General features: G+C 43.8%; 1 protein-coding gene across 2 annotated transcripts in view; it reads right to left on the minus strand.

Moving 5' to 3' along the window:
* Positions 1–3,912: 3,912 nt before the first annotated feature.
* The window catches only part of LOC123764047 (serine-rich adhesin for platelets), an 86,060-nt gene continuing 63,601 nt past the window's right edge, over positions 3,913–26,371 (minus strand). Inside the window, exons 3-10 of one of the 2 annotated variants that reach the window (XR_011229428.1) lie at positions 25,719–25,868; positions 25,305–25,510; positions 19,231–19,363; positions 16,949–17,089; positions 9,532–9,643; positions 7,701–7,815; positions 5,889–6,602; positions 3,913–5,854 (exon numbers count right to left, since the gene is read on the minus strand). Coding sequence is in view for 1 of the 2 variants with exons in the window: in XM_045751533.2 (XP_045607489.1) it covers positions 7,730–7,815; positions 9,532–9,643; positions 16,949–17,089; positions 19,231–19,363; positions 25,305–25,510; positions 25,719–25,868 (828 nt within the window). In the remaining variant the exon portion in view is untranslated. Of the gene's footprint in view, positions 6,603–7,700; positions 7,816–9,531; positions 9,644–16,948; positions 17,090–19,230; positions 19,364–25,304; positions 25,511–25,718; positions 25,869–26,371 lie in introns of both variants that reach the window. The other variant, XM_045751533.2, reaches the window with a different exon arrangement.

The following is a 26,371-nucleotide window of genomic DNA, read 5'->3' on the forward strand; positions in this document are numbered from 1 at the left end:
GCTTTTCTTAGGTCAATGAAGAGTCCAATCGGAAACTCATTTTTGTCAAGGGCTGAGTAGATAATGTCAAGGAGACTAATGATTGCATCATTGGTACTCTTTTGGGACCGGAAGCCAAACTGGCAGGGGCTGAGTATGTCGAATTTTACGAGGTAGGAATAGAGCTGTTTGTAAATAATTTTTTCAAATATTTTTGATAGAATGGGTAGATTTGATATTGGTCTATAATTGTTTATGTCCGCCGGATTGCCTCCTTTATGGACTGGCGTTACTCTTGCTTTTTTGAGGATATCAGGGAAGGTGTGACACTCTATAGATTTGTTGAACAGTAGTGCTATGGGTGGGGCAAGGGCATGGGAGGCTCTCTTGTACACAATGGACGGAATTTCACTGGTGTTCCCTGCCTTGGTTTTTAGAGAGTGTATGATGGACACAACATCTGCCGGGCTGATTGGTGAAAGGAGAAGAGAGTTTGGATAGCTGCCTGAGAGATATGTGTTAATATGTGTCTGAGTCTGTGGGATTTTACTGGCAAGATTAGCACCAACCGATGAAAAGAAACTATTAAATTCATTTGCCATTTCTAAATCAGTTGACGGTATATCCCCATCCTTGTAGAGTTTTATTTGGTTATGTGAGTGTTGTTTAGTTCCTAGGATACTAGAGATAGTTTTCCAAGTGTTTTTCATGTTACCTTTTGCTTCATTGAATCTATTCACATAATATGCAAGTTTTGCCTTTCTTATGATACTGGTAAGCATTGATGAGTACCTTTTAGCTACTTCCCTTGAAACTAGGCCAATCCTAACTTTCTTTTCATATTCATGTTTCTTGTTGATTGAGTTGAGAATGCCATTTGTGAGCCATGGATTGTTTAATCTTTTGTCAGTTACTTGCTTTGTAAGAAGGGGACAATGAAGGTTGTAGAGGCTTAGAGTTTTGGAGAGGAAGAGGTTAGCTAATGAATTTATATCATGGGTATTAATGAATTCAGAATCCCAGTTAATATTGTGAAGTGCCTCTGTAAGATTGTCTAAAGCTGATTCACTGTGTAGCCTAAATGAAAATTTCTTGCTTTTTGGTGGTGTTATGTCCATGTTCGCTATGAGAAAGGTAGGATAGTGGTCAGTTGTTCTGTCGTAGATTATACCAGATACAAGGGGAGCTGTTATGTTTGTCCATATGTGGTCCAAGGTAGTGGCTGATGTTTGAGTGACTCGGGTAGGTTTGGTGATAGTGGGGATTAGCATACAGGAGTTCATGCTGTTAAGGAAATAGTCAACTTGAGAGCAGTTTTGTTGACCCAGGTCAATATTAAAGTCTCCTCCCAGAATGATGTGGTTTTTGTTGAGATTGTTGTTTATAATAAGATTCCTTAGGTTGTCTGAGAAAGAAGCTATGTTAGTATTAGGAAATCTATAGATGGCTCCAATAGTCAAAGAGGATTTAAGGGATTTAATTGTAAACTGAGCAAAAGTATATTCACAGTAGTCATCTCTGTCACTAATAACACTGTTGCAGATAAATGTATCTCGGTAATATATAGCTGTGCCACCACCTTTTTTATTAGGCCTACAGTTATGAATGGCTTTATAACCAGCTAAGTTGTAGAGTTGGGTATAGTCTTTATTTAGCCAAGTTTCTGTTAAAATAATGAACGATAGGTTAGTACCTAGTGCTGTGAGTAGTGCATTTAAATCGTCAAAATGTTTACCAAGTGATCTAACATTTTGGTTATAAACTGATAGACAGGTGCTATTTTGGAGTTTGTTTTTAGCCTGGTGTGCTGTGAAATACTTGCAATAATGATGATCAATGTGCTGGTTGGTATAGATATGAGACAGAAGATTTTGATCAGGATCAATATCAGTGTGCATAGAGATGCAGAGGGATCACGATACAAGATACACGATAAAGCAAAACACAAGAATAAAAGCAGATACAATAAAATAGTAACAATTTAGAAGTAAAATAAAGATCCAATAGATAGCCAGGGAGGACACAGAAGTTACATAAAATAAAACACAAAAAATCAGTAGAGACTGACAATATAAATGTAAAATAAAAAATAATAAGAAAAATAATAATAATCATAAAAAAATGATCTTGAAGATAATTAGCTTAGTAATGGTTAATTAACAGGGTAATAAAATAATTGTATTCTTGTAAAGCCACTAGTATGCGAAGCATTTTGGGCAGGTCCTTAATCTATGAAAATTTTAAGTAGGTAAATACTAGCAAAATTTATAAAAATGATAACAGGTACAGTGCAAGAAAAAAAAATAAAAGATAAGAGAAATTTGTAGGTACTGTATATTAAAGCACATAGGTAGCTCAGATTGATTGCATTGACAGTTTGAATGGTAATTTAACAAAAATTAATAAGCACAATACAGCATATAGCTAGCACATAAAAGAAGACAGCAATAATCACAATGGTAAAGTTGGTTGGATTAAGTACATAAAGATTGGAAGATTGGGTAACACTAGATACAGAGCAAATTTAAAGCTCAGTGTAAGAAACTATGAAGATGAAATTAGGTACTTTTTATTTTTGTTTTTGAATAAGGCAAAAGTTGGACAGCTTTTCAATTCATTAGGGAGTGAGTTCCATAGACTAGGTCCCTTTATTTGCATAGTGTTTACACAGATTACATTTGAACCTGGAGATATCAAAGAGATATTTATTTCTGATGTGGTGATAATGGGTCCTATTACATCTGTCCAGGGAGAGTTTTAGAGCATGGTTTGCATTTAAGAACAGGGTTTCGTAAATGTAGTTGATACAAGAGAAAGTGTAGAGCGAGTTAATATTTAGCATGTTAAGGGATTTAAACAAGAGGACTGAGTGTTGTCTGAAAGCAGAGTTTGTTATTATTATAATTATTAATTATAATTATTATTAGAATTATTATATAATTATTATATATAATATACTGTATATTAATTTTGTTAACTCATCATTATTCATGGAACACTCAAATGTGACTGCATTTCCATGCTCTTGTGATGCTGGTATTGTCACTCGAGTCTACACGTAGTAACTCTTCACCTTCATGATTCAAGATGACAAGCAGCATCAACACCTCACTCCTACAGATTGTATGAATAGTCTGTTTTGAAAATATTTAGCTGTGAAGCTGTCCGGCATGGCTAAAATCGTCGTGGGGGTCTGAATGGGGCACTGACACGCTCTTCCCTTTTGAATTATGGCAACACCGACCAGCCTATGTTCATCCCGTACCCCAGACCATTCCCTCTGTCAATTTGGGTGAGGTTAGCCTAAACCTTGTGGCCTCCAACTTTGAACAGTCAGACAGACAATCTCAATTGTAGTATAGATATACTAGGGAGGGTGCCCCTTGTTCCCTAGAACCTCTCTGTACTGTTTCCCATTTATCCATCTATCTGCATTTATATATCTATCTCATCAATCTTTCCATCCATCCATCTATGGCCATCCATCTATCTATTTATCTATTCATCTATTTGTTCCTCTGTCTATTTATCTATCCCCCTATCTAGCCATCTGTTTATCCATCTTCCTATTCACCCATCTACCTATCTATCCATCCATATATCCATTTATTTATCCATCTGCCTATCATTTATTTATCTGTCTTATCATCTGTCTATCCATCCATCAATGTATCTATCCATCCATCTATCTGCCCATCTATCTATCCACCCCTCCATGCATCTACTCATAAATCTATCTATATCCCTATTTATCCATCTGTCCATCCATCCATCTCCCTAACAATCTACCATCAGACCATTCCCTCTGCCAATTTGGGTGATGGCTAGCACCAACCTTGTGGCCTCCAGCTTCAAACAGACAGACAAACATTCTCTCTTAGAGTATAGACTAACAAGGTACTCATAAATTGCAAAGGTCAATAAAGTCAAGGCTCTCAAAAGCTACACTTTATTCAGGTAAGTACAGTATGGCTGTACGCATCGGCCAGTGTGTCTTGAGCTCCACCCTGGCAGGTACTCTCCTACTTACTGCTATAATGAATCAACGGAGAGACTGCAATGCCGTAGAGCTTGAAGGAAACACAATTTATGTCTAAGTGGATTAAAGAACACATTTTCAGCTTTTACCTACATCGTTTCTCAAGGTGCTGTGTACAGTGTTCTCAACTGCATACAGCATCTTGAGAAAATATGTAAGTTATATCCGATTTTTTTTAATACACTTATATATATCTTAGGTCTGTCCTTCACCTTTAATGAATCAGTACAAAATACATAAAAAAATACAGTGTTTCCAACTAAAATTTAATTAAAATATTAATTTAAATGAAAATGATATATGTGCATCATAAGACAATATACACATCAGTAGGACAACAATCAATAACTCGCGATACATTAATTTAACAAACTACAACAATGGGTAACTCTCAACACATAAAGCCACATTAAGACGCGGGTACATTCCTTTAGTGTGTCCGTGTTAACAAAGGGTTGTTTAAATTTACAAACTATTTACATAATGCCCTTTTACAGGATAGAAAGACTCCCAAACATTACAAATATGTTAATTACTGGCAAAGTGTTCGTGTGATCTGGTAACATTAGAGGAGTTATTGGAAAGTAATACAACACACTCATCTCACTCGGGACCTCCTCCGAGACGCTATAGGCTGCTACAGGAAACATATCAGTTATAAACAGTGATTTATTTAAATTCCCCCTGGAAGGGATTTTGACTGATTTCAAAATACTTTCCAAGGTCCAGTATCAAGACCTGTCTACAACACCTGCCATCTTACACGGTGCACCAGAGGAGCTCACACACCTGCTCGCACCCTCGCACCTCTAAATGTACACATAATGCACACATAACACCTTCAGGCAGCTGGGGTGTGAGTGGATATTAGTTGGCAGAGTGCGCAGTGCCCTCAACACGCTAGGGCCAGAGTGCGCAGCGTCCTCAACACGCTATAGGGCCAGAGCTAGTGCTCAGCGCCTTCGCCCTGCTAGTTGCTAAAGTACGGAGCGCAGTCATTGTCAACACCAGTTCTAAAACCTACAGGAATTTCTCTAGGATAAAACCTCCTCTAACTTGCATAAGAGCAGCTACAACAGGTTCAATATTCCAGAACTGTTTTTTTCCATCAGAGGCGAGTGTCGGGGTGCCTTGGTGCCCCAGCGGGGGAGGGGGGGGGCAATAATGCCCAAGGAGACAAGGACGAGGAGCCCAAATGCCCAGAATAGCGTTACTAAGACGGATGAGTACAAATGGTTGATAAAGTTGAGTGAATAAGTGATGGTAAGCAGGACGGTGCCTCGCCACGCCGGCCCTCCTCGCCCCTCGCCTGCCTCCCACACCACCCCCTGCAGATAGCCCCCCTGCAGATAACCCCCCCCCCCTGGAGATACTCTCTGGGGACACCCCTGCGTATAACCCCTGGAAATACCTTTGGAGATATTCCCCTGGAAATATTCCCTGGATATATCCCTGGAGATATATTCCCTATAGATAACCCCTGAAGAAAACCCCTGGAGATACCGCCATGGAGATACCCCTGGAGATACCGCCATGGAGATACCCCTGGAGATAACCCCAGATATAATAGTGAACAGTACACAGTGCAGGACGTGCATCACACACTACCACTGACATAAACACTAGGGGAGGGCACAGTGTACCCTCCCCTAATGTTTACGTCAGTGGTAGGGTCATATACAAGGCGGTGCACCTGTCATATACAGTAATGAGTGCACTATACTGGCTGCTGCTCGGTGGAGCGTGCGGCTGGGACGCGAGCAGGCTCGCTGGACGGAGAAGTGTGTGTGTATGCTCACAACACTGTAGCAAGCAGGCCTCCTCACCTCACAGTATCTGCAGCTACTGTGAGCTCCTCGCCTCACAGTACCTGCAGCTACTGTGAGCACAATGCGCAGCGTTGCGTCAAGAAGGTCCACAAGTAATAATATTGGAACTCTAAAAGACAGAAACAGAGTAACCATACGCCTAACTTTATCTGCCAAAGGCTTATATATAATCCTAGGTCTAACATACACAATCTTAGGCATAATTAAGTACATATATAGACTATCGTAGGCCTAGAAAAAGTTAGGTCAGCTTACGGCCATCTCTTACGGGCCGTCTTCCAAACTAACAGGAGGCAACGTTGACATTTTGTGTGTGAAAGTCCGCATTCCGTCGAGTCCGTCGCCGCTGCTATAGCCAGTGTCGTTGTTGGAGGGGATGTGAGTGTGTCAGTCACACGGTGAGTGTGTCAGTCACACGGTGAGAGGGTCAGTCATACGGTGAGTGTGTCAGTCACACGGTGAGTCTGTCAGTCACACAGTGAGAGGGGTGTGGTGGGTAACTTGAGGTAAGGAGTGTCGGTGTGGTGGTGGCGGGCGGGGGCGGCACCGGGGCTCCGGGAGCGAGATGGTCAACATCACCTTCTCCTGTAAACACGAGTTCTGTAACATCCATCACAGTTGAGGGGGAGTTGATGAGGCGTTGATGTGGTCACGTAACGTTGATCACGGCACACCTGGAGCAGCAGCAGTGACGCTCCGTGGTCCAGGCAGCACCTGCGAGGAGCAGCAGTGACGTTCCGTGGTCCAGGCAGCACCTGCGAGGAGCAGTATTAGTATTAAGGACTACACCCGGAGCACTGGTCTTAACTCCTGGTGGTGTATATAACACATTTACACTGGCTGCTGCCGTGCTCTCTCTCTACACCTCCACTCTCTCTTCTCTACATCAAATATTATTATTATTATTATTACACGGAGAGTAATCACACTAACGTGACTGCATCAACCAGGTAGCCGTGATGAGGGTTCGAACCTATGCGGTGGGTGTTCCCAGCCACACGCTCTAGCCACTAGACCACGACATGGTAATAAGGATTGCAACTTGGAGTTCTACTGAACACACAAGGGTGTCCAGAGGCTTCTACTGAAGCCTAACTAGGAACCCACCAGGTATGTGTGGGAACACCCTCCACATAGGTTCGAACCCTCTACACAGCTCCTACGGATTTTCTCATTATTATTATTATCATCATTACTGGTATTTTTATTATCATTATCATCATCATAATTTTTCTATTTGTTATGATTGAGGCTGTTTGTGTGTGTGTGTGTGATAACACCACCAGCCTGTCCTCACGCTTGTCATATGCCTATATCACACACACTGAGAAGCTGTATTTTGTAATTCAACAATTCAGTATTTAAATTCAACAAATTTACAAAAATAAAAATGAAACTGAACACACACATTTTTAAGGTTGAGAGGGGGAATATATCTCCAGCCTTACCTAGGCCTAACTACCCACCATAGGAATAGATTAGGCCCAAAGTGGAGTGTTGAGCCTAAGTTATGTTGCTTAGGCTTAGCTGAGGTTAGACTGAGTTAAAATTTAAGTTCCCAACACCTCATTTTAAGTTTTAAATTTTCAGAAGCCTATTTTTATTTGTACGGAAAGTGTATTTGTATTTTTTATACGGAAGCGTTTGGTGAGGAGCGGGAGTATTCCTGTGTAGGGTGCACGCCCTGCGTAGAGTGCACGCCCTGCGTAGAGTGCACGCCCTGTGTAGAGTGCACGCCCCGTATAGAGTGCACGCCCACGCCGTCAACCAGGGGCACCACACTGCCATATACACCTCCTTATTCACGAATGCGTTACTAATCCGTTTCCTACCAACACACGGTTGCCGCTTACCGAAGTGGGCGTAGGTGGGCGGGGCTCGTCTAGCCCAGCAGGAGGCGGCGGATGTGAGGATAGGCGTTGGACGTCATGAACTCGTTGTAATCCTCACTGTTGAACAGGTCCAGCACTGAAACATGAACTGAATGTAAGAAAAACGGTAACACAATATGGGGGGCAAGAAGCATACATACACATACTAACACACACTGTATGACACAATAAGTGGTAGAGGGTATACATACACATACTAACACACACTGTATGACACAATAAGTGGTAGGGGGCATACACACACATACTAACACACACTGTATGACACAATAAGTGGTAGGGGGGCATACATACACATACTAACACACACTATGACACAATAAGTGGTAGGGGGGCATACATACACATACTAACACACACTGTATGACACAATAACTGGCTGGTACCTCTGGCCTCTCCAGCTCAAAGGTGAAATAAAGCATTGTTGTTGTCACTTAAATAATTAAATCTAACCTAATCTAGCCAATAGTAACCTATCCTAACCTAACTTAACACAATCTAACACAAGCTAATCCAACCTGACCTAATCCAACTTAACCTAACCCATCGTAACTTAACCAACATAAACCAACGTAACTTAGTCCAACCTAACGTAAACTAACGTAACTCTGCATAACCAAAATTAACATAACCCATCCTAAACTAATCCAGTTCATCCTAAACGAACCTAACCTAATAACATTTAACCTACAAAAATCTAACCCACCTCAGGTCAAACTTAACCAAACTTTACCATATATAACCTAAGCTGATCTAAGCAAACGAAACAAAACCTTGCTACACCTAATGAAACTTAGCCTAACTTAACCAAACCACGTAGCCTAACCTAAGCCAAGCTAAGCCAAGCTAAACTATCCTACTCTAACGTAACCAAACTTAATCTAACCTACCCAAACTAAACCAAACGTAATTTAAGCAAGCTTAACTGAACTAAACTTAACCAATCTTAACTAAATTTAACCTAATTAAATTTAACCTAGCTCAATCAGACCGGACCTAACCTAACCTAAATTTACCTAATTATACATAACCCAATCTAACCACGTGCTTGAGTAGTTGAAATTGAATTGAAATAATTTTATTGAGGTATAAATACACACAAAGGCATATTGTGTGTTCAATAAACACACATATATATATTATATTACTAAGAACTCTAATTGACCCGGCCAGGATTCGAACCCATGTGGTCTACGTGCTGGGGTGGTCATGGATAAAGCCACGTGCTGGGGTGCTCATGAGCAAACACTTGTGCTAAGGGTAACTTTGTATAAAGATCAATTTTAATTTAAAATTAGTACAATATAATTAAGAAGTTAACGAACACTTTAAGTTCATCCTCAGACATATGTATACTTGAGGAGGAGCAGGAATGTGTGCTCCGGGGAAAGGTCTGGAGCCTATCACTCCCACCCCTTCACCAGGCTCTGATTCTTTCGTCAGACTGCGAGCAGCCGCGTGCAACAGTCTGGTTGACCAGCCCACCAACCTTGAGGCCTGGTCAGAGACCGGGGCCGAAGCAGCACAAGGTGTCTACAGAACGCTTCACATTTAGGGCTCCAACAGGAAATTTCAACGAGAATGGAAATAATACAAGAGAGCAACAAATAATGTATCTTGTGCTACAAATATTTTCCATCGTGCAAATTCATTTCATAGCCTAATAACGGTATATATTTAATGAAAGTGGAGTTGCTGCACTCTGTCATCTTCGTGGGTTCCCAGTTCATGGCGGACAGAGACGACGACGACGTGAGGGAGGAACACAGAGGGAGAAGATAGTGTGACTGACCTTCAATCTTCGCCTCGAAGCCCGTGGGTTGTCTTCTGGAGGCGTCTCCGTCGTCGTATACGGTGATGCGGACCGCAGTCTTGGCGAAGATGACGTGAGGACGCCGCTCGGCCTGCAACCCCGGTCATGCATGGTGGTTAGTGCTACAGTCAGAGGCATGTGTACCCTAACTTGCTACAGTCCGGGGCATGTGTACCCTAACTTGCTACAGCCCGGGGCATGTGTACCCTAACTTGCTACAGCCCGGGGCATGTGTACCCTAACTTGCTACAGCCCGGGGCATGTGTACCCTAACTTGCTACAGCCCGGGGCATGTGTACCCTAACTTGCTACAGCCCGGGGCATGTGTACCCTAACTTGCTACAGCCCGGGGCATGTGTACCCTAACTTGCTACAGCCCGGGGCATGTGTACCCTAACTTGCTACAGCCCGGGGCATGTGTACCCTAACTTGCTACAGCCCAGGGCATGTGTACCCTAACTTGCTACAGCCCAGGGCATGTGTACCCTAACTTGCTACAGCCCGGGGTGTGGGAAATATCCACTTAAACTAATAGTCTAGCATATATTAGCTAGTCTTGGTCAATGGGTATTATAGAACGAAAAACACAGGGGATATGCCCGCCTATTTTCAGAGCCGACAGAATAGAGAGTTCACTGGATCAGCAGGAACACCCCATTATATAACGCCACCAAAGGTGCGTCTGTAATGGTTCTTACCACAATACTTATTTAAATCTAAATCGTCATCAACACATTATGGTATTACTCAAAAATAAATAAAATAATCGTCAAGAAGGTCATGGATGCATGCTACAAAAAAGGGTTTGGCTACCATGTGGCTGTTTAAAGTGGTGTAACAACTACAGTGTAAAGTGAATAATATACCTTTACACCGTTTATATTGAACTAAGTGTGTGTGTGTGTCAAGTTATATAAACAGCAGTCAAGAGGACCAGGGGCCAGATTCTGGAAGCAGTTACGCAAACACTTACGAACCTGTCCATCTTTTCTGAATCTGTCGGCTTAGTTTACAATTATTAAACAGTTAATGAGCTCCGAAGCACCAGGAGGCTGTTTATAACAATAACAACAGTTGTTTGGAAAGTTTTCATGCTTGTAAACTGTTTAATAAATGTAACCAAAGCCGTCAAAGTTTGAAGAAAGATGTACACGTTCGTAAGTACTTGCGTAACTGCTTCGTGAATGGTGTGGCCCCAGGTAGTGAGGGCCACACCAGGCGCCACACCCGCCCACAGGGCTCACCACACCTCTTGGCCATTAATACACAACGTTGCCCAAGAACTGCGGCTAAGTTTTAACAAGATACAATAGACTGAGAGCTCTGTACCCGCGAATGACACCAATAGAAAATGGAGGTTTGTGGTATTAATTAAGATTTAGATCCAATATCTTAGTGCCACTGACACCATTATATTGTTGGAGCGGTTATAACATGGGCTCAAACCAGTAAGTTACTCACTAAGTTATTAAACATAACTAGCTAGGTTAACTAACATTTAAAAGTGATCTCTGCAATTGTTTAAAAATATAGCTTATATATTGCAATTTATTTGCAATAAATAAATAAATTCACATCAATAAAGAATAAAGTAACTATTCTTGTCATTGTTTAATTACAGAATATTAATATGTGACAAGACACCAGATCTAAAAGACAAGGGCCAAAATGTAAACACTACCGATATCAATGTAGGCTCCATTATAATTAAGATTTAATCTTACAATTTGATATTTGATGAATTATCCATCTGGGAGGTAAATATAGGCACCATCATTACTTGTTGGGGGCTTCCTCAAAGGAATTAAGGTTAACTAGGGAGTAGTTTCCACCATGGGAGTAGTTTCCACCATGGAGTCCAGGAACACTAACCACTACACAAGACTCCAAGCAACTAGAAGCCATATAACTTCTTTTTTTTAGTTATAGTAGCCTAAGCCTAATTCAAAAAGTTGTGCCTAGTCCTCGAGTCACAAAATTCTATCATCTTGAGTCTTCTCAACGAGAATCTAGCGAACCGCGCTAATCTCCATCAACAACAACAAGAAATAACCCTCCTCCGCGAGGATATTAGAAACTACAAGGCTAGCCAAGACCAACTACAGCATGATTTGAATGATCTCCATGAGGTAAACAACCTTCGGAAAACTGATGAAGCCTTAAAAAAGCAGGAGGAAGCTCTCAGCAAAATGACTGCATGTATCAGTACATTTTCAGCTCAACGTTCCGTCTCCCAGGAGGAACAAGACCAGCAAAAGCTGCTAGACTCTGTTATCGTGTCGTCCCAAGATATACCTGTGGAACATGATGGTGAAAATTGTTTCGAAATAGCTCAGGATCTCTTAAAAAACAAATTGCAGCTCAATCTAAACAAAACTGACGTTATTGCTGCCTACAGAGTAGGCAAAAAGAATCCATCAGGTCTAAATCAACGGAAAATTCGCCTGAAGCTGTCTTCCCAGTTCACGAAATCCAATCTAGTCCGGACAGCTGCATCCCTACGGAAGGGATTATACATCAACGAGTGCTTGACCAGGAACAGACAGCAAATCCTCTACCGCCTGCGTCAAATCCGGCAACAAAACCCAGATGCTATTCATCAGTGCTTCGTTAGAGATGGTCTGATAAAGGTGAGAAAAACCGCAGAGGGCAAAATGTTTACTATTACTAGAGAAGAAAACCTCAACACTTTCCTCTCCCAATGTGGTTTGTCTCACCTTATCACTCCCAATGAATTAACTTAATTAACCCCCTGTCAACTAGTGGGGCTAGGTATCCTAAGTCTCCTTGGTTCATTTTCTGACTTAATTTTTAACTTACTCTTACCTAGTCATTTACCGAAATTATTTAATTGAGTTATTAAGTAGTTCTGCAGGTCTTTTTAATTATACAGTCATTACTGAACTATCTATAGTTATTAATCATTAGCATAAATTTGCCTATGTTTATTATTCAACTTTTCTTTGATTTCATTTATTACCTAGGTTGCCTAGCCTTGCCATGCTCCCTTACTCCATTGTACCCCTGGCTTTGCCTGCATCTCAAATTGCAAATTGTTACTTACAGTGTACCTGTGAGTACTCGTAAGCAATCTACCTCATTTTTGCTCAATTTGTTTTTTTTTGTATTGCTTAGTCTTGCTTATATTTTTTGTTTTGTATTTCCATATCTTGTGTTTTGTATAGTCCATGTTTACATGTTTTTTCCTTAATCTCATTAATTGCCTAGGTTGCCTAGCCTAGCCATACTCCCTTACTCCATTGTACCCCTGTAAGCCCCTTTTGTGTTTGTTTTGTACAGTATTGTGTATATATTTTTCCCTATTTTATAGCTTTCTTCTACTTATTTCTGATTCTACAATCAGCTTCTTTTATGCAGTCAAGTATAGACCCAGAACTTAACCTCTTATCCACTATCTATGACAATAATCACTTTAATGATCTAAATTGCAGATATTTTGCAGCACATGATGTAAACAATGTATTAACTCATAATCACAATATCTCTGTAATCAATTTGAACGTTAGATCCCTAGGTAAACACTTCGATGATGTTAGTGCCTTGATTGAAACTATTGGCAACAAATTCTCTTTTATTATACTTACTGAAACATGGTTGAAAGAGGATACTACTCAACTCTTTAACATGCCTAACTACTCAGCAATTCACAACTGTCGTCAACTTCAGAGAGGTGGTGGCACTGCTCTTTACTACCACCAAGAACTAACATGCTTAAAAGAAATTAGAACTAGAGACTGCTATGGGGAGTATATCTTCGCCAGCTTCAGAGTCAAGGGTGCCGAGTCTGTCCTGTCTGTGGGTGCAGTCTATAGAATTCCCAACACTGATGTGTCTGTATTCAACTCAAACCTTAGAAATCTAATACTTGATAACAGACTGAACAAAAACCACCTAATTATCGCAGGGGACTTTAATATTGACCTCTGCGAGCCAGAACACCCTACTGCTGTTAGCTTCCTCAACTGTATGAATTCCTGCCTCCTCATACCCTTAATCACTAGACCTACTAGAATCACTGATAGCACTGCCACGACTCTAGATCACATCTGGACCAACATAACCTCTCCGCTTACTTCAGGTATAATCACCGATAGCACTACAGACCACTACCCCACATTTCTCTTAACTAACATTAGCAAACCACCTCTAGAAACAAGGGAGTTAAGCTTTAGGCTGCACAATGAAACTGCTATAAACAATTTTATAACTGCTGCTGATAATGTCAACTGGGAGTCCGAATTAGGTAACATAGGGGACATCAACCTAGCAGTGCAATCTTTTCTACAAACAACTCTTAGCCTTTATAACATCCACTGTCCTAGGCTTACAAAACAAGTCACAAGCAAAAGGCTTAACAATCCTTGGCTTACAAAGGGAATACTGAAATCCATTAACAAAAAACACGACCTTGAGAAGAAGTATAGGTTAGGAATTGTCTCCAAAGAATTCTCAAAGAATTACTCATTATTGCTAACTAAGATAATTAGACGAGCCAAAACTAATTACTACGAAGATAAATTTACTCAAATAAAGAGCAACATTAAACAAACTTGGAGCACAATTTCACAAATATTGGGATCAAAGAAATCTTTAAATAACAAACCGACTCTCCTGTCTAATAACGATGGTCAGCTTTCTGCCTCTGATTCTGCTATTGAGTTCAATAGGTTCTTCTCTTCCATTGGTTCATCCCTTGCAAATGATATTCCATCTTCCAGTACTGACATTAAGGACTATCTTACAGGTAACTATCCACAGTCTCTGTACCTAAAGCCTATTAACTCCACTGACGTCAATGAGATAATCCTTTCCCTTAAAACCAAGTCTGGTGCCCTTGAGGAGATACCAACTTTAATTTACAAAAAAGCCTCCAGATCTTTAGCCCCTGCTATTGCTTTGCTCTTCAACAAGTCACTTGAACTCCAAACCTTTCCAGATATTCTAAAAAAAGCGAGAGTAACGCCTGTCCACAAATGTGGTGACCCCACAGATGTTAACAACTACAGACCTATATCAATCCTGCCAAACTTGTCAAAAATTTTTGAAAAACTTATATACAAGCAGCTTTACTCATATCTAGCCAAACTCAATATACTTAGCCCTTGCCAATATGGCTTCAGACCCAAAAAAAGCACTAACGATGCACTTATTAGTATGCTTAACTCGATTCATACAGCTCTTGATAAAAAGGAGCTCCCTGTTGGGTTATTTGTGGACCTGCGTAAAGCTTTTGATACTGTCAACCACCAAAACCTTCTTCTTAAATTACATCATTATGGAGTCAGAGGACACTCCCTACAATACCTCGAGTCCTACCTTACTGACAGGCTCCAATATGTTTCTGTGAATAATACAATTTCTCCCACCCTACCCATCAACATTGGTGTTCCTCAGGGCAGCATACTTGGCCCTCTCCTCTTTCTCATCTACATTAATGACCTTCCAAATGCCTCCCAACACCTCAAACCAATTCTATTTGCTGACGACACAACCTTCATTTACTCCAGTCCTGACCCTCTTGCTCTAAATGCCACAGTAAATACTGAGCTAAATAAAGTCCATCTTTGGCTAACTGCCAACAAACTCACCCTTAACATTGACAAAACCTTCTATATTCTGTTTGGCAATAAATCCTCTAGTCTTATAAATCTCAAAATAAACAATACCCAAATTTGTAACAAATTAGATGGCAAATTCCTTGGCATTCTCATTGACCACAAGCTGAATTTCCAGGGACACATTCTAAATATATCAAAAAAAGTTTCAAAAACTGTGGGCATTCTTTCTAAGATCAGATATTATGTACCACGCCCTGCTCTGGTGACTCTCTATTACTCCCTTATCTATCCTTATCTCAACTATGGTATTTGTGCTTGGGGTTCTACTACCCAAAATCACTTACGTCCTCTAATTACCCAACACAAAGCCGCTATTAGAACAATATCCAACTCTGGCCCCAGACATCACTCGGTACCCCTACTCAAATCTCTTAATATGTTAGATATTAAGTCACTGCACATTCTCTCATGTGTATTATACATATATAAAACGCTAAACTATAATGCCAATCCTGATCTTAAAAGCTTCATAGAAGGTTGTAACAGAACCCATGAGCACCACACCAGAAATAAATACAGTTTTGATATTCCTAGAGTACGTCTTAATCAAACTAGAAATGCTCTGCAAATCAAGGGGCCCAGAATGTGGAATGACCTTCCCAACCATGTTAAAGACTGTACCTCTCTCAACCAGTTTAAGATAAAAACTAAACACTACCTAATAAATTCCCTGTAATCTACCTCACTCCTCTATTGTCAACCCATGTCTGTTATTTTGTTTTTTTTTTCTTTTTTTTTAATCAACACTGTTTGTCAACCTATTGTATTTGTGCTGCTTTTTCAGTCATGTTCCCCCTTTTTTTTTATCTTTATTTGTTATTTGTTCTCAACATCTTTTATTCTTTATGCTCAATTAGTATTAAGTTCTAGATATTAATGTTTTTCTTGCCCGAAACGCATTGCGTAATAGTGGCTTTAGGCATTGTATGTACTAGCTCTATCTATATATCAATCCATTAATGTAACATCACTTGTATGTATATACCTTACCTGAATAAACATCTGAATCTGAATCTGATCTGAATTTATTTTACTTCTACAATCCTTTGTGTTTCCTTGAGGGAGTCTGAATAAATCCCACATTGATCCTTTTTGAACCGGATTGTGGAGTACCAAGAGTAAATCTGTAGACCAGACCACACACTAGAAGTTGAAGGAACGACGACGTTTCGGTCCGTCCTGGACCATTCTCAAGTCGACTTGAGAATGGTCCAGGACGGACCGAAACGTCGTCGTCCCTTCAACTTCTAGTGTGTGGTCTGGTCAATATACTTCAGCCACGTTATTGTGACTCATCGCCTGCAGTAAATCTGTACTCCATAGTGGCCTAACCTTGACTACCTTAACATAACTTAACCTAGCATAAACCCAGTCTAGCCTAGTCTAACTTAATGTAGTACAGCTAGCTAGTTTAATAACAAAACATAGTGACTCGACATTATTACAAGGAAACATAAGGGCCACACGGTTGCCACACCACCTGGCCACACTACCGCTGACTCACCTGGGCCACACCACCTGGCCACACTACCGCTGACTCACCTGGGCCACACCACCTGGCCACACTACCGCTGACTCACCTGGGCCACACCACCTGGCCACACTACCGCTGACTCACCTGGGCCACACTACCGCTGACTCACCTGGGCCACACTACCGCTGACTCACCTGGGCCACACTACCGCTGACTCACCTGGGCCACATTACCGCTGACTCACCTGGGCCACACCACCTGGGCCACACTACCGCTGACTCACCTGGGCCACACGGTTGCCACACCACCGGGCGTCAAAGCCGTTGTTGCCCCGCTCGACCTCGATGTAGGCGCCATGACAGTCGACGCTGAAGGCGGCGGTGAGGTTATGGAAGGTAAGCAGGAGGTAGAGGCCCGGCTCCGTCTGCGGGCCACCATCACACATTATTACTCGCCCATACATTACCCTCTACTTGGCTACACCATAAACACGTGATATATATAATGCGTTATATTGAGACAGTGAGGCCGAGACAATGAGGAAATCACAGTCATGAGGGAGGATAAATATATGATAAAATATCTCCAGGGGACGAGTCTCAGGTCAGGCAGATATTTGATTAATTCACAACAATTGCCAGCAGTTAATACTTGCTGAGGGTTTCATACACTTGGCGTGATACAAGTATCATGTATGTGTATGTGTGGAGGGTGTATGACGGCAGGTGTCATACACCCAGTGAGGGAGTTAATGGGGAGAGGAGGGCTCAGCCACCAGGGCTATCATACACTGGGATGGGATACAAGGAGATGGGATATGGGGACAAGGAGATGGAATATGGGGACAAGGAGATGGAATATGGGGACAAGGAGATGGAATATGGGGACAAGGAGCTGGGATATGGGGACAAGGAGATGGGATGTGGGGACAAGGAGATGGGATATGGGGGGACAAGGAGATGGGATATGGGGACAAGGAGCTGGGATATAGGGACAAGGAGATGGGATATGAGGACAAGGAGCTAGGATATAGGGACAAGTAGCTCGGTATGACCATATATCGCGTGTGTTCACATACCACGATATGTATATATATATATATATATATATATATATATATATATATATATATATATATATATATATATATATACATATATATATATATATATATATATATATATATATATATATATATATATATATATAAATATATATATATATATATATATATATATATATATATATATATATATATATATATATATATATATATATTGTGACGATAATCTCCTTCAAGAGATTGAGCCTGCTCTTCCCTCCATAATTACGTCGTTGAAATTATATAATACTACTATGGAAGAAATGTCCAACAACGACAACAACACCAGCAAGGTTTGCCAGAGCGCAAAACGTTGCAGCCAGAGACACCTGTTCAGACTCAAACCGCCAAACTACCTGTTGATCGCTACCGGCTCCGCTGATTGGTCGCCGGTCTGGCTGCACCTGCACTCGCCCCCCCGTACTACTTGATGTCTGGGGTCGCCACGACCTCAGACCTCAGAATGTTCTGTGCTTTCGTGGTTACCACTCCTCCCGGCTAGACGTTAGCGTGTACTGAGAGAGGTGGTAGCTTTAAGCCAATATTCCAGCACCTTCCCTTTATTTTGTGTTGCACGTCTTGTTATTTTATCTTAACGTAACTTTTCATTGTGTCATTTAATTATTCTTATTATTTTGATTGATTGATTTTATTATACAAATTTGTTTGTCCATTTTTTCATGTTTTGATTTATTTAACGTAATTAAAATTTCATTGTTAAAATTTACTTGTGTTTTGTGTGTCTTCTCCTTACCTTACCACAGACGAAGTTCCAGTTTTTCTATTTTTTTTATAACTATGTGACGAGGCCATACCCCTAGCCTTAAACAGCCGAACACCAACGCGTTACCGTCACAATATATATATATATATATGTCGTACCTAGTAGCCAGAACGCACTTCTCAGCCTACTATGCAGGGCCCGATTTGCCTAATAAGCCAAGTTTTACTGAATTAATATATTTTCTCTATTTTTTTTCTTATGAAATGATAAAGCTACCCATTTCATTAAGTATGAGGTCAATTTTTTTTTATTGGAGGTAAAATTAACGTAGATATATGACCGAACCTAACCAACCCTACCTAACCTAACCAACCCTACCTAACCTAACCTAACCTATCTTTATAGGTTAGGTTAGGTTAGGTAGCCGAAAACGTTAGGTTAGGTTAGGTTAGGTAGGTTAGGTAGGTTAGGTAGACGAAAAACAATTAATTCATGAAAACTTGGCTTATTAGGCAAATCAGGCCTTGCATAGTAGGATGAGAAGTGCGTTCTGGCTATTAGGTACGACATATATATATATATATATATATATATATATATATATATATATATATATATATATATATATATATATATATATATATATATATATATATATATATATATATGACTTGGCAACAGGTATTTAGTGAAATCCAGTAAAATAATAATGGAGGTGAATAAATAAGGGCAAACTGACCTGTATGTTCCACTCACAGAAGACCTCTTCTCCCGTGTCAGCAGCCTCCCGCCTGCGCCTCTCTGGCAGCACCGGCGGGCTCCTGGGGTCCAAGAACTTACGGAGCAGAGCGTGGGGTAGTGTGTTGAGGTACCTGTGGGGGGAGGTGCTGGGGTCAGGTGTGGCTCTGATGAGGGGGGGAGGTGCTGGGGTCAGGTGTGGCTCTGATGAGGGGGGGGGTGTCAGGTGTGGCTGTGATTTATACAGCCATTCATCTTACACACGAGAATACAGTATAGTATCCTCATACAATACAATAAACAATCCACAAAATATTCTTTCAAATAAGAGTGACGTCGCCGCTTCCAAGATTCGTGTTGTGTCACTCCGTTGCGGGTGTCATTAGCTGGGACTGTTGACTGCTGGGACTGTTGACTGCTGGGACTGTTGACTGCTGGGACTGTTGACTGCTGGGACTGTTGACTGTTGGGACTGATGACTGCTAGGACTCAATAGCGTTCTAGGTGCACTGTTGCTCAGCACGAGCGGCATCTGGTAGGAGGAGACACGTTCTCAGCCTACTGGCCTAGCTCCCCTGGAGGCGTTTCCACAAGTGTGTCAATAATCTTGCCTCTGTCATTCGTGTCTTTTAAAACACTGCTTCATTCATCAGAGGATGGGGGGGGGGGGCAAGCCGGGACTACATATTCCAGGGTGGTGAAGATTACTGTGAAGGAGTCCTTATAGTAAGATTTTAAATGTGGTAGTGGATACCACCTGCCCAAGTTACCATGATGACGTGTGTAGGACCTCGCTACACTATCACCCGCCAGATTCACCAAGCAGTTACGCAAGCTCTTACGAACCTGTACATGTTTTCTCAATCTTTGGCGGCTGTGTTTACAATTATTATACAGTTAATAAGCTCCGAAGCACCAGGAGGCTGTTCATAACAATAACAACAGTTGATTGGCAAGTTTTCATTCATGTAAACTGATTAATAAATGAAATCAAAGCCGTCAAAGATTGAGGAAAGATGTACACGTTCGTAAATATTTGTGTAACTGCTTCGTGAATGTTGCCGGCACTCTCATGCCTGTAGGTGCCTCACCCTGGTGGTGAACCTGTCTTCTTTACCTTACTCCTGTTGGGTGTAGGTGTAGGTGGTGGTGGGAGGGGGTGTGGGTGGTGGTGGTGGGGGTGGGAGGGGTGTGGGTGGTGGTGGTGGGGGTGGGAGGGGTGGTGGTGGTGGGGGTGGGAGGGGTGTGGGTGGTGGTGGTGGGGGTGGGAGGGGGTGTGGGTGGTGATGGTGGTGGGAGGGGTGCGGGTGGGGGTGGGAGGGGCATCAAGAAGGACAGGTGGGAGGGTCAACAACCTGGAGGGGGCGTCAGGTGCCCGTCCAGTCACTCCTCACTACCCTGGAGTCTGCCGTCTGTCCCTACTGGTTGTGTACCAGTGTGTTGGTGGGGTATGTTGGTGGGGTATGTTGGTGGGGTGTGTTGGTGGGGTGTGTTGGTGGGGTGTGTTGGTGGGGTTTGTTGGTGGGGTGTGTTGGTGGGGTGTGTTGGTGGTGTATGTTGGTGGGGTGTGTTGGTGGGGTGTGTTGGTGGGGTGTGTTGGTGGGGTGTGTTGGTGGTGTATGTTGGTGGGGTGTGTTGGTGGGGTGTGTTGGTGGAGTGTGTTGGTGGTGTATGTTGGTGGGGTGTGTTGGTGGGGTGTGTTGGTGGGGTGTGTTGGTGGGGTGTGTTGGTGGGGTGTGTTGGTGGTGTATGTTGGTGGGGTGTGTTGGTGGGGTGTGTTGGTGGGGTGTGTTGGTGGTGTATGTTGGTGGGGTGTGTTGGTGGGGTGTGTTGGTGGGGTGTGTTGGTGGGGTGTGTTGGTGGTGTATGTTGGTGGGGTGTGTTGGTGGGGTGTGTTGGTGGGGTGTGTTGGTGGGGTGTGTTGGTGGGGTGTGTTGGTGGGGTGTGTTGGTGGGGTGTGTTGGTGGGGTGTGTTGGTGGGGTGTGTTGGTGGGGTGTGTTGGTGGGGTGTGTTGGTGGGGTGTGTTGGTGGGGTGTGTTGGTGAGGGTGTGTTGGTGGGGTGTGTTGGTGGGGTGTGTTGGTGGTGTATGTTGGTGGGGTGTGTTGGTGGGGTGTGTTGGTGGGGTGTGTTGGTGGTGTATGTTGGTGGGGTGTGTTGGTGGTGTATGTTGGTGGGGTGTGTTGGTGGGGTGTGTTGGTGGTGTATGTTGGTGGGGTGTGTTGGTGGTGTATGTTGGTGGGGTGTGTTGGTGGGGTGTGTTGGTGGGGTGTGTTGGTGGGGTGTGTTGGTGGGGTGTGTTGGTGAGGATATGTTGGTGGGGGTATGTTGGTGGTGTATGTTGGTGGTGTATGTTGATGGGGTATGTTGGTGGGGTATGTTGGTGGCGTATGTTGGTGGGGTATGTTGGTGGGGGTATGTTGGTGGGGTATGTTGGTGGGGTATGTTGGTGGCGTATGTTGGTGGGGTATGTTGGTGGGGGTATGTTGATGGGGTATGTTGGTGGGGTATGTTGGAGGTGGTATGTTGGTGGTGTATGTTGGTGGGGTATGTTGGTGGGGTATGTTGGTGGCGTATGTTGGTGGCGTATGTTGGTGGGGTATGTTGGTGGGGGTATGTTGGTGGGGTATGTTGGAGGTGGTATGTTGGTGGTGTATGTTGGTGGGGTATGTTGGTGGGGTATGTTGTAGGTGGTATGTTGGTGGCGTATGTTGGTGGGGTATGTTGGTGGGGTATGTTCGTGGGGTATGTTGGTGGGGTATGTTGGCGGGATATGTTGGTGGGGTATGTTGGTGGGGTACGGTGGCGGGGTATGTTGGTGGGGTATGTTGGCGGGATATGTTGGTGGGGTATGTTGGTGGGGTACGGTGGCGGGGTATGTTGGTGGGGTGTGTTGGCGGGATATGTTGGTGGGGTACGGTGGCGGGGTATGTTGGTGGAGGGTTGTTGGAGTGTGATGGCGGGGTGTATTGCCGGATTGTGTTGGTTAGTGTTGGAGGCGCCACATATGGTGAACATGTAGGGTGCGCCACACAGGCGCCCCCTACATGTGAAGGCGCACCCTACATGTGAAGGCGCCCCCTACATGTGAAGGCGCCCCCTACATGTGAAGGCGCACCCTACATGTGAAGGCGTACCCTACATGTGAAGGTGCACCCTACATGTGAAGACGCACCCTACATGTGAAGGCGCACCCTACATGTGAAGGCGCACCCTACATGTGAAGGCGCCCCCTACATGTGAAGGCGCACCCTACATGTGAAGGCGCACCTTACATGTGAAGGCGCACCCTACATGTGAAGGCGCACCCTACATGTGAAGGCGCCCCCTACATGTGAAGGCGCCCCCTACATGTGAAGGCGTACCCTACATGTGAAGGCGCACCCTACATGTGAAGGCGCACCCTACATGTGAAGGCGCCCCCTACATGTGAAGGCGCCCCCTACATGTGAAGGCGCACCCTACATGTGAAGGTGCACCCTACATGGGAATCCGTACCCTACATGTGAAGGCGCCCCCTACATGTGAAGGCGCACCCTACATGTGAAGGCGTACCCTACATGTGAAGGCGCACCCTACATGTGAAGGCGCACCCTACATGTGAAGGCGCCCCCTACATGTGAAGGCGCCCCATACATGTGAAGGCGCACCCTACATGTGAAGGCGCACCCTACATGTGAAGGCGCACCCTACATGTGAAGGCGCACCCTACATGTGAAGGCGCCCCCTACATGTGAAGGCGCACCCTACATGTGAAGGCGCACCTTACATGTGAAGGCGCACCCTACATGTGAAGGCGCACCCTACATGTGAAGGCGCCCCCTACATGTGAAGGCGCCCCCTACATGTGAAGGCGTACCCTACATGTGAAGGCGCACCCTACATGTGAAGGCGCACCCTACATGTGAAGGCGCCCCCTACATGTGAAGGCGCCCCCTACATGTGAAGGCGCACCCTACATGTGAAGGCGCACCCTACATGTGAAGGCGTACCCTACATGTGAAGGCGCCCCCTACATGTGAAGGCGCACCCTACATGTGAAGGCGTACCCTACATGTGAAGGCGCACCCTACATGTGAAGGCGCACCCTACATGTGAAGGCGCCCCCTACATGTGAAGGCGCCCCCTACATGTGAAGGCGCACCCTACATGTGAAGGCGCACCCTACATGTGAAGGCGTACCCTACATGTGAAGGCGCCCCCTACATGTGAAGGTGCACCCTACATGTGAAGGCGCACCCTACATGTGAAGGCGCACCCTACATGTGAAGGCGCACCCTACATGTGAAGGCGCACCCTACATGTGAAGGCGCACCCTACATGTGAAGACGCACCCTACATGTGAAGGCGCACCCTACATGTGAAGGCGCACCCTACATGTGAAGGCGCACCCTACATGTGAAGGCGCACCCTACATGTGAAGGCGCACCCTACATGTGAAGGCGCACCCTACATGTGAAGCTCTCTCTCACATTCTCACTATCCACTGTGAAACTCTTGGGGGTCAAACCAAGCGACATTCAACATTTTTGAGATTACACAGTTGAGGTTACGAGGCACTAGTAAGAACTGGATGGTACTAAGCCAAATGAACTAGACAGAGTATCGCTATTGTTACTGAAGGAAAGAGCTGAAGCTCTATGCTTGCAGCGTTCTGTAGTACATAATAATGCATAAGGAACAGGAAAACTGCCAGAAGGTTGGAAGACAGCCAATGAGTGGAGAGAGATAGAGGCACTAAACTGCAGGTCAGTGTCCCTAGCTTGCAGATGCTGTAAGGTTATGAAGGTCGCGAGGAAGAGGCTAGCAGCACACCTTAAGGACGGGACTCTATAACACACCACAAACATAGGTTCAAGTATAGTAAATATTGCATCAAAACCCTGACGGAATTCTTATGAGCGGGCGGATAAAATCAGACAAAAATAAAAATGGGTTGGCAGGTTTCCTATTAACGAATTGAGGGAAAGCCTTCAACACAATGCCCCACAAGGGACTAGTGCACAAGTTGGAACTCAGGCAGAAGTGTGAGGGAGGGTTCTCCAGTGGGTAAGGCAGAAGTGTGAGGGAGGGTTCTCCAGTGGGTAAGGCAGAAGTGTGAGGGAGGGTTCTCCAGTGGGTAAGCGGGTACCTTACACGACATAAATCACAGTGAGAGGAGAAATGTCAGGGTGGAGAGATCATCCCAGAAGAGTCCCACAGGGATCTATACTCTGACATATTCTGTTCCTCATATATGTCAATGGTTTCGCAGAGGAGGATAGACTAATAATAATAATTTCTCTCATTGTTTGTTGATGCTAAAATTAAGAGGAGGTTAATTCGGAGGAAGATAGCAAGACACTACAAGATGACCTCTATAAACTGAAAGAATGGTCTAACTCTGGCTACTAAAGTTCAACTCTAGCTACTAGAGTTGATCTCTAGTAGCTAGATCATCTGGGTGCTGGGAAGAGGAGGCTAAACACACGGTACCAAATGGAAGATGAAATCTTTTAAGAATGAGGAGAGAAAGACCCTGGAGTTTATATCACACCAAACCTGCCAGGATCCCACATCAGTTGGGTATTATCAGCGGCATGCGCTGATGATATGAGGACCTTGTATATCACAAATGTCAGACCAGCCCTAGAATGTGCGATTCTAGTGTCGAATCCTTGCCTTGTCCAACACAAAGCGAAATTGGATAAAGTCTATATGTATGTCACAAGATCAGTTTCAGAACTGAGGGGTACGAGTTACCAGGAATGCCTGATAGAAATAAGCCTTGCGTCACTGGAAGACAGAAAGGTAGCAGAGACATGATTACCAGGTGCCAAATTTTCAGGGAATTGATAGTATAGACAAAGATTATTTGGAATATGTGGTACACGGCCAAGAAGCGATATGTTAGAGCCAGACTTCACACACAGTTTCAAAGGCAAATAAAGGTCAATAGGCTTGAAAAGCTGTACACCAATTAATTGAATTTTTGAGAGGCGAAAGCAAAGAGCCGAGCCTCCAGCGCCGCAAGCAGAGCTAGGTAAGTACACACAGGTGGTCCGAGGCCGGGCCGCCCAGGATAGTGGACACTCACTGGAAAAACTGTGGCCCGAGGACGTGCTGAGGTGCGTCGTCGCCTCCAGCGGCCCCTCCTCTCCACGACTGCCCCGGTACCTCCTCCTCCTCCTCCTGGGGTTCCTCCTGGTTCCTCCTGGTTCCTCTTCCAGGCTCCTCCTGGCGCGCCGGAGTGTCGTAGGCGTACACGGTGAAGTCCCCATCGCCGTGTTGAGCCTGTGGCACCTGCAGGAGGATGGTTTGGGGAAGTTGTAAATGACAGTTGTGTAAGCAATTCCTTGAGGCAGTTAATTATCTTATCGTATTAATGCTTTTGTTATCATTTCTAGGTAGAGCAGCTGCACGGCTCCAAGGCACTCAGGCATACAAGACAACGATGAATGACTGATAATGTTTCTATCTGAGGTAAGATGAGGCTGAGGTAAGTGCTGACCTTCCTGTAGCTGAAGAGGGCGGGGTCGATGCCTGGGATCTCACGAGGCGAGTAGAAGGCGGAGTAGACGCGACCAGAGCTGCCCTGCAGGGGCCTCCTGAAGGCTAGGTCCTCCCCTGGGGCTTCTCGGGACTGTGGGAACGACCACGCCTGTGGGGGAGGGGTGAGACATTGTACTCACACTGTGCGTACAGTGTGCGTACACACTGTACGCACACTGAACACATATACTAAACTCACAATCTGTACACACACACAAAACGTACACACTAAACTTATACACTGTACACACACACACTAAACTCACACACTGTACACACACACACTGTACTCACACACTGTATGCACAGTGTAGACACATACTGTACTCACACACACTGTACTCACACACACTGTACTCACACACTGTACACACACACTGTACACCCACACTCTACTCACACTGTAATCACACACACTCTGTACTCAAACACACACTGTAATCACACACATTGTACATACAGTACCATATATGTCAGCACCATAATGATGTCAATATTATAACGATGTCAGAACCATTATGATGTCAATAATATAATAATGTCAACACCATAATTATGCCAATACTGTAATGATATCAGCAGCATGATGATGTCAATACTATAATGATGTCA

The sequence above is a fragment of the Procambarus clarkii genome, chromosome 23 (genome assembly GCF_040958095.1).
Source record: "Procambarus clarkii isolate CNS0578487 chromosome 23, FALCON_Pclarkii_2.0, whole genome shotgun sequence".
NCBI lineage: Eukaryota > Metazoa > Arthropoda > Malacostraca > Decapoda > Cambaridae > Procambarus > Procambarus clarkii.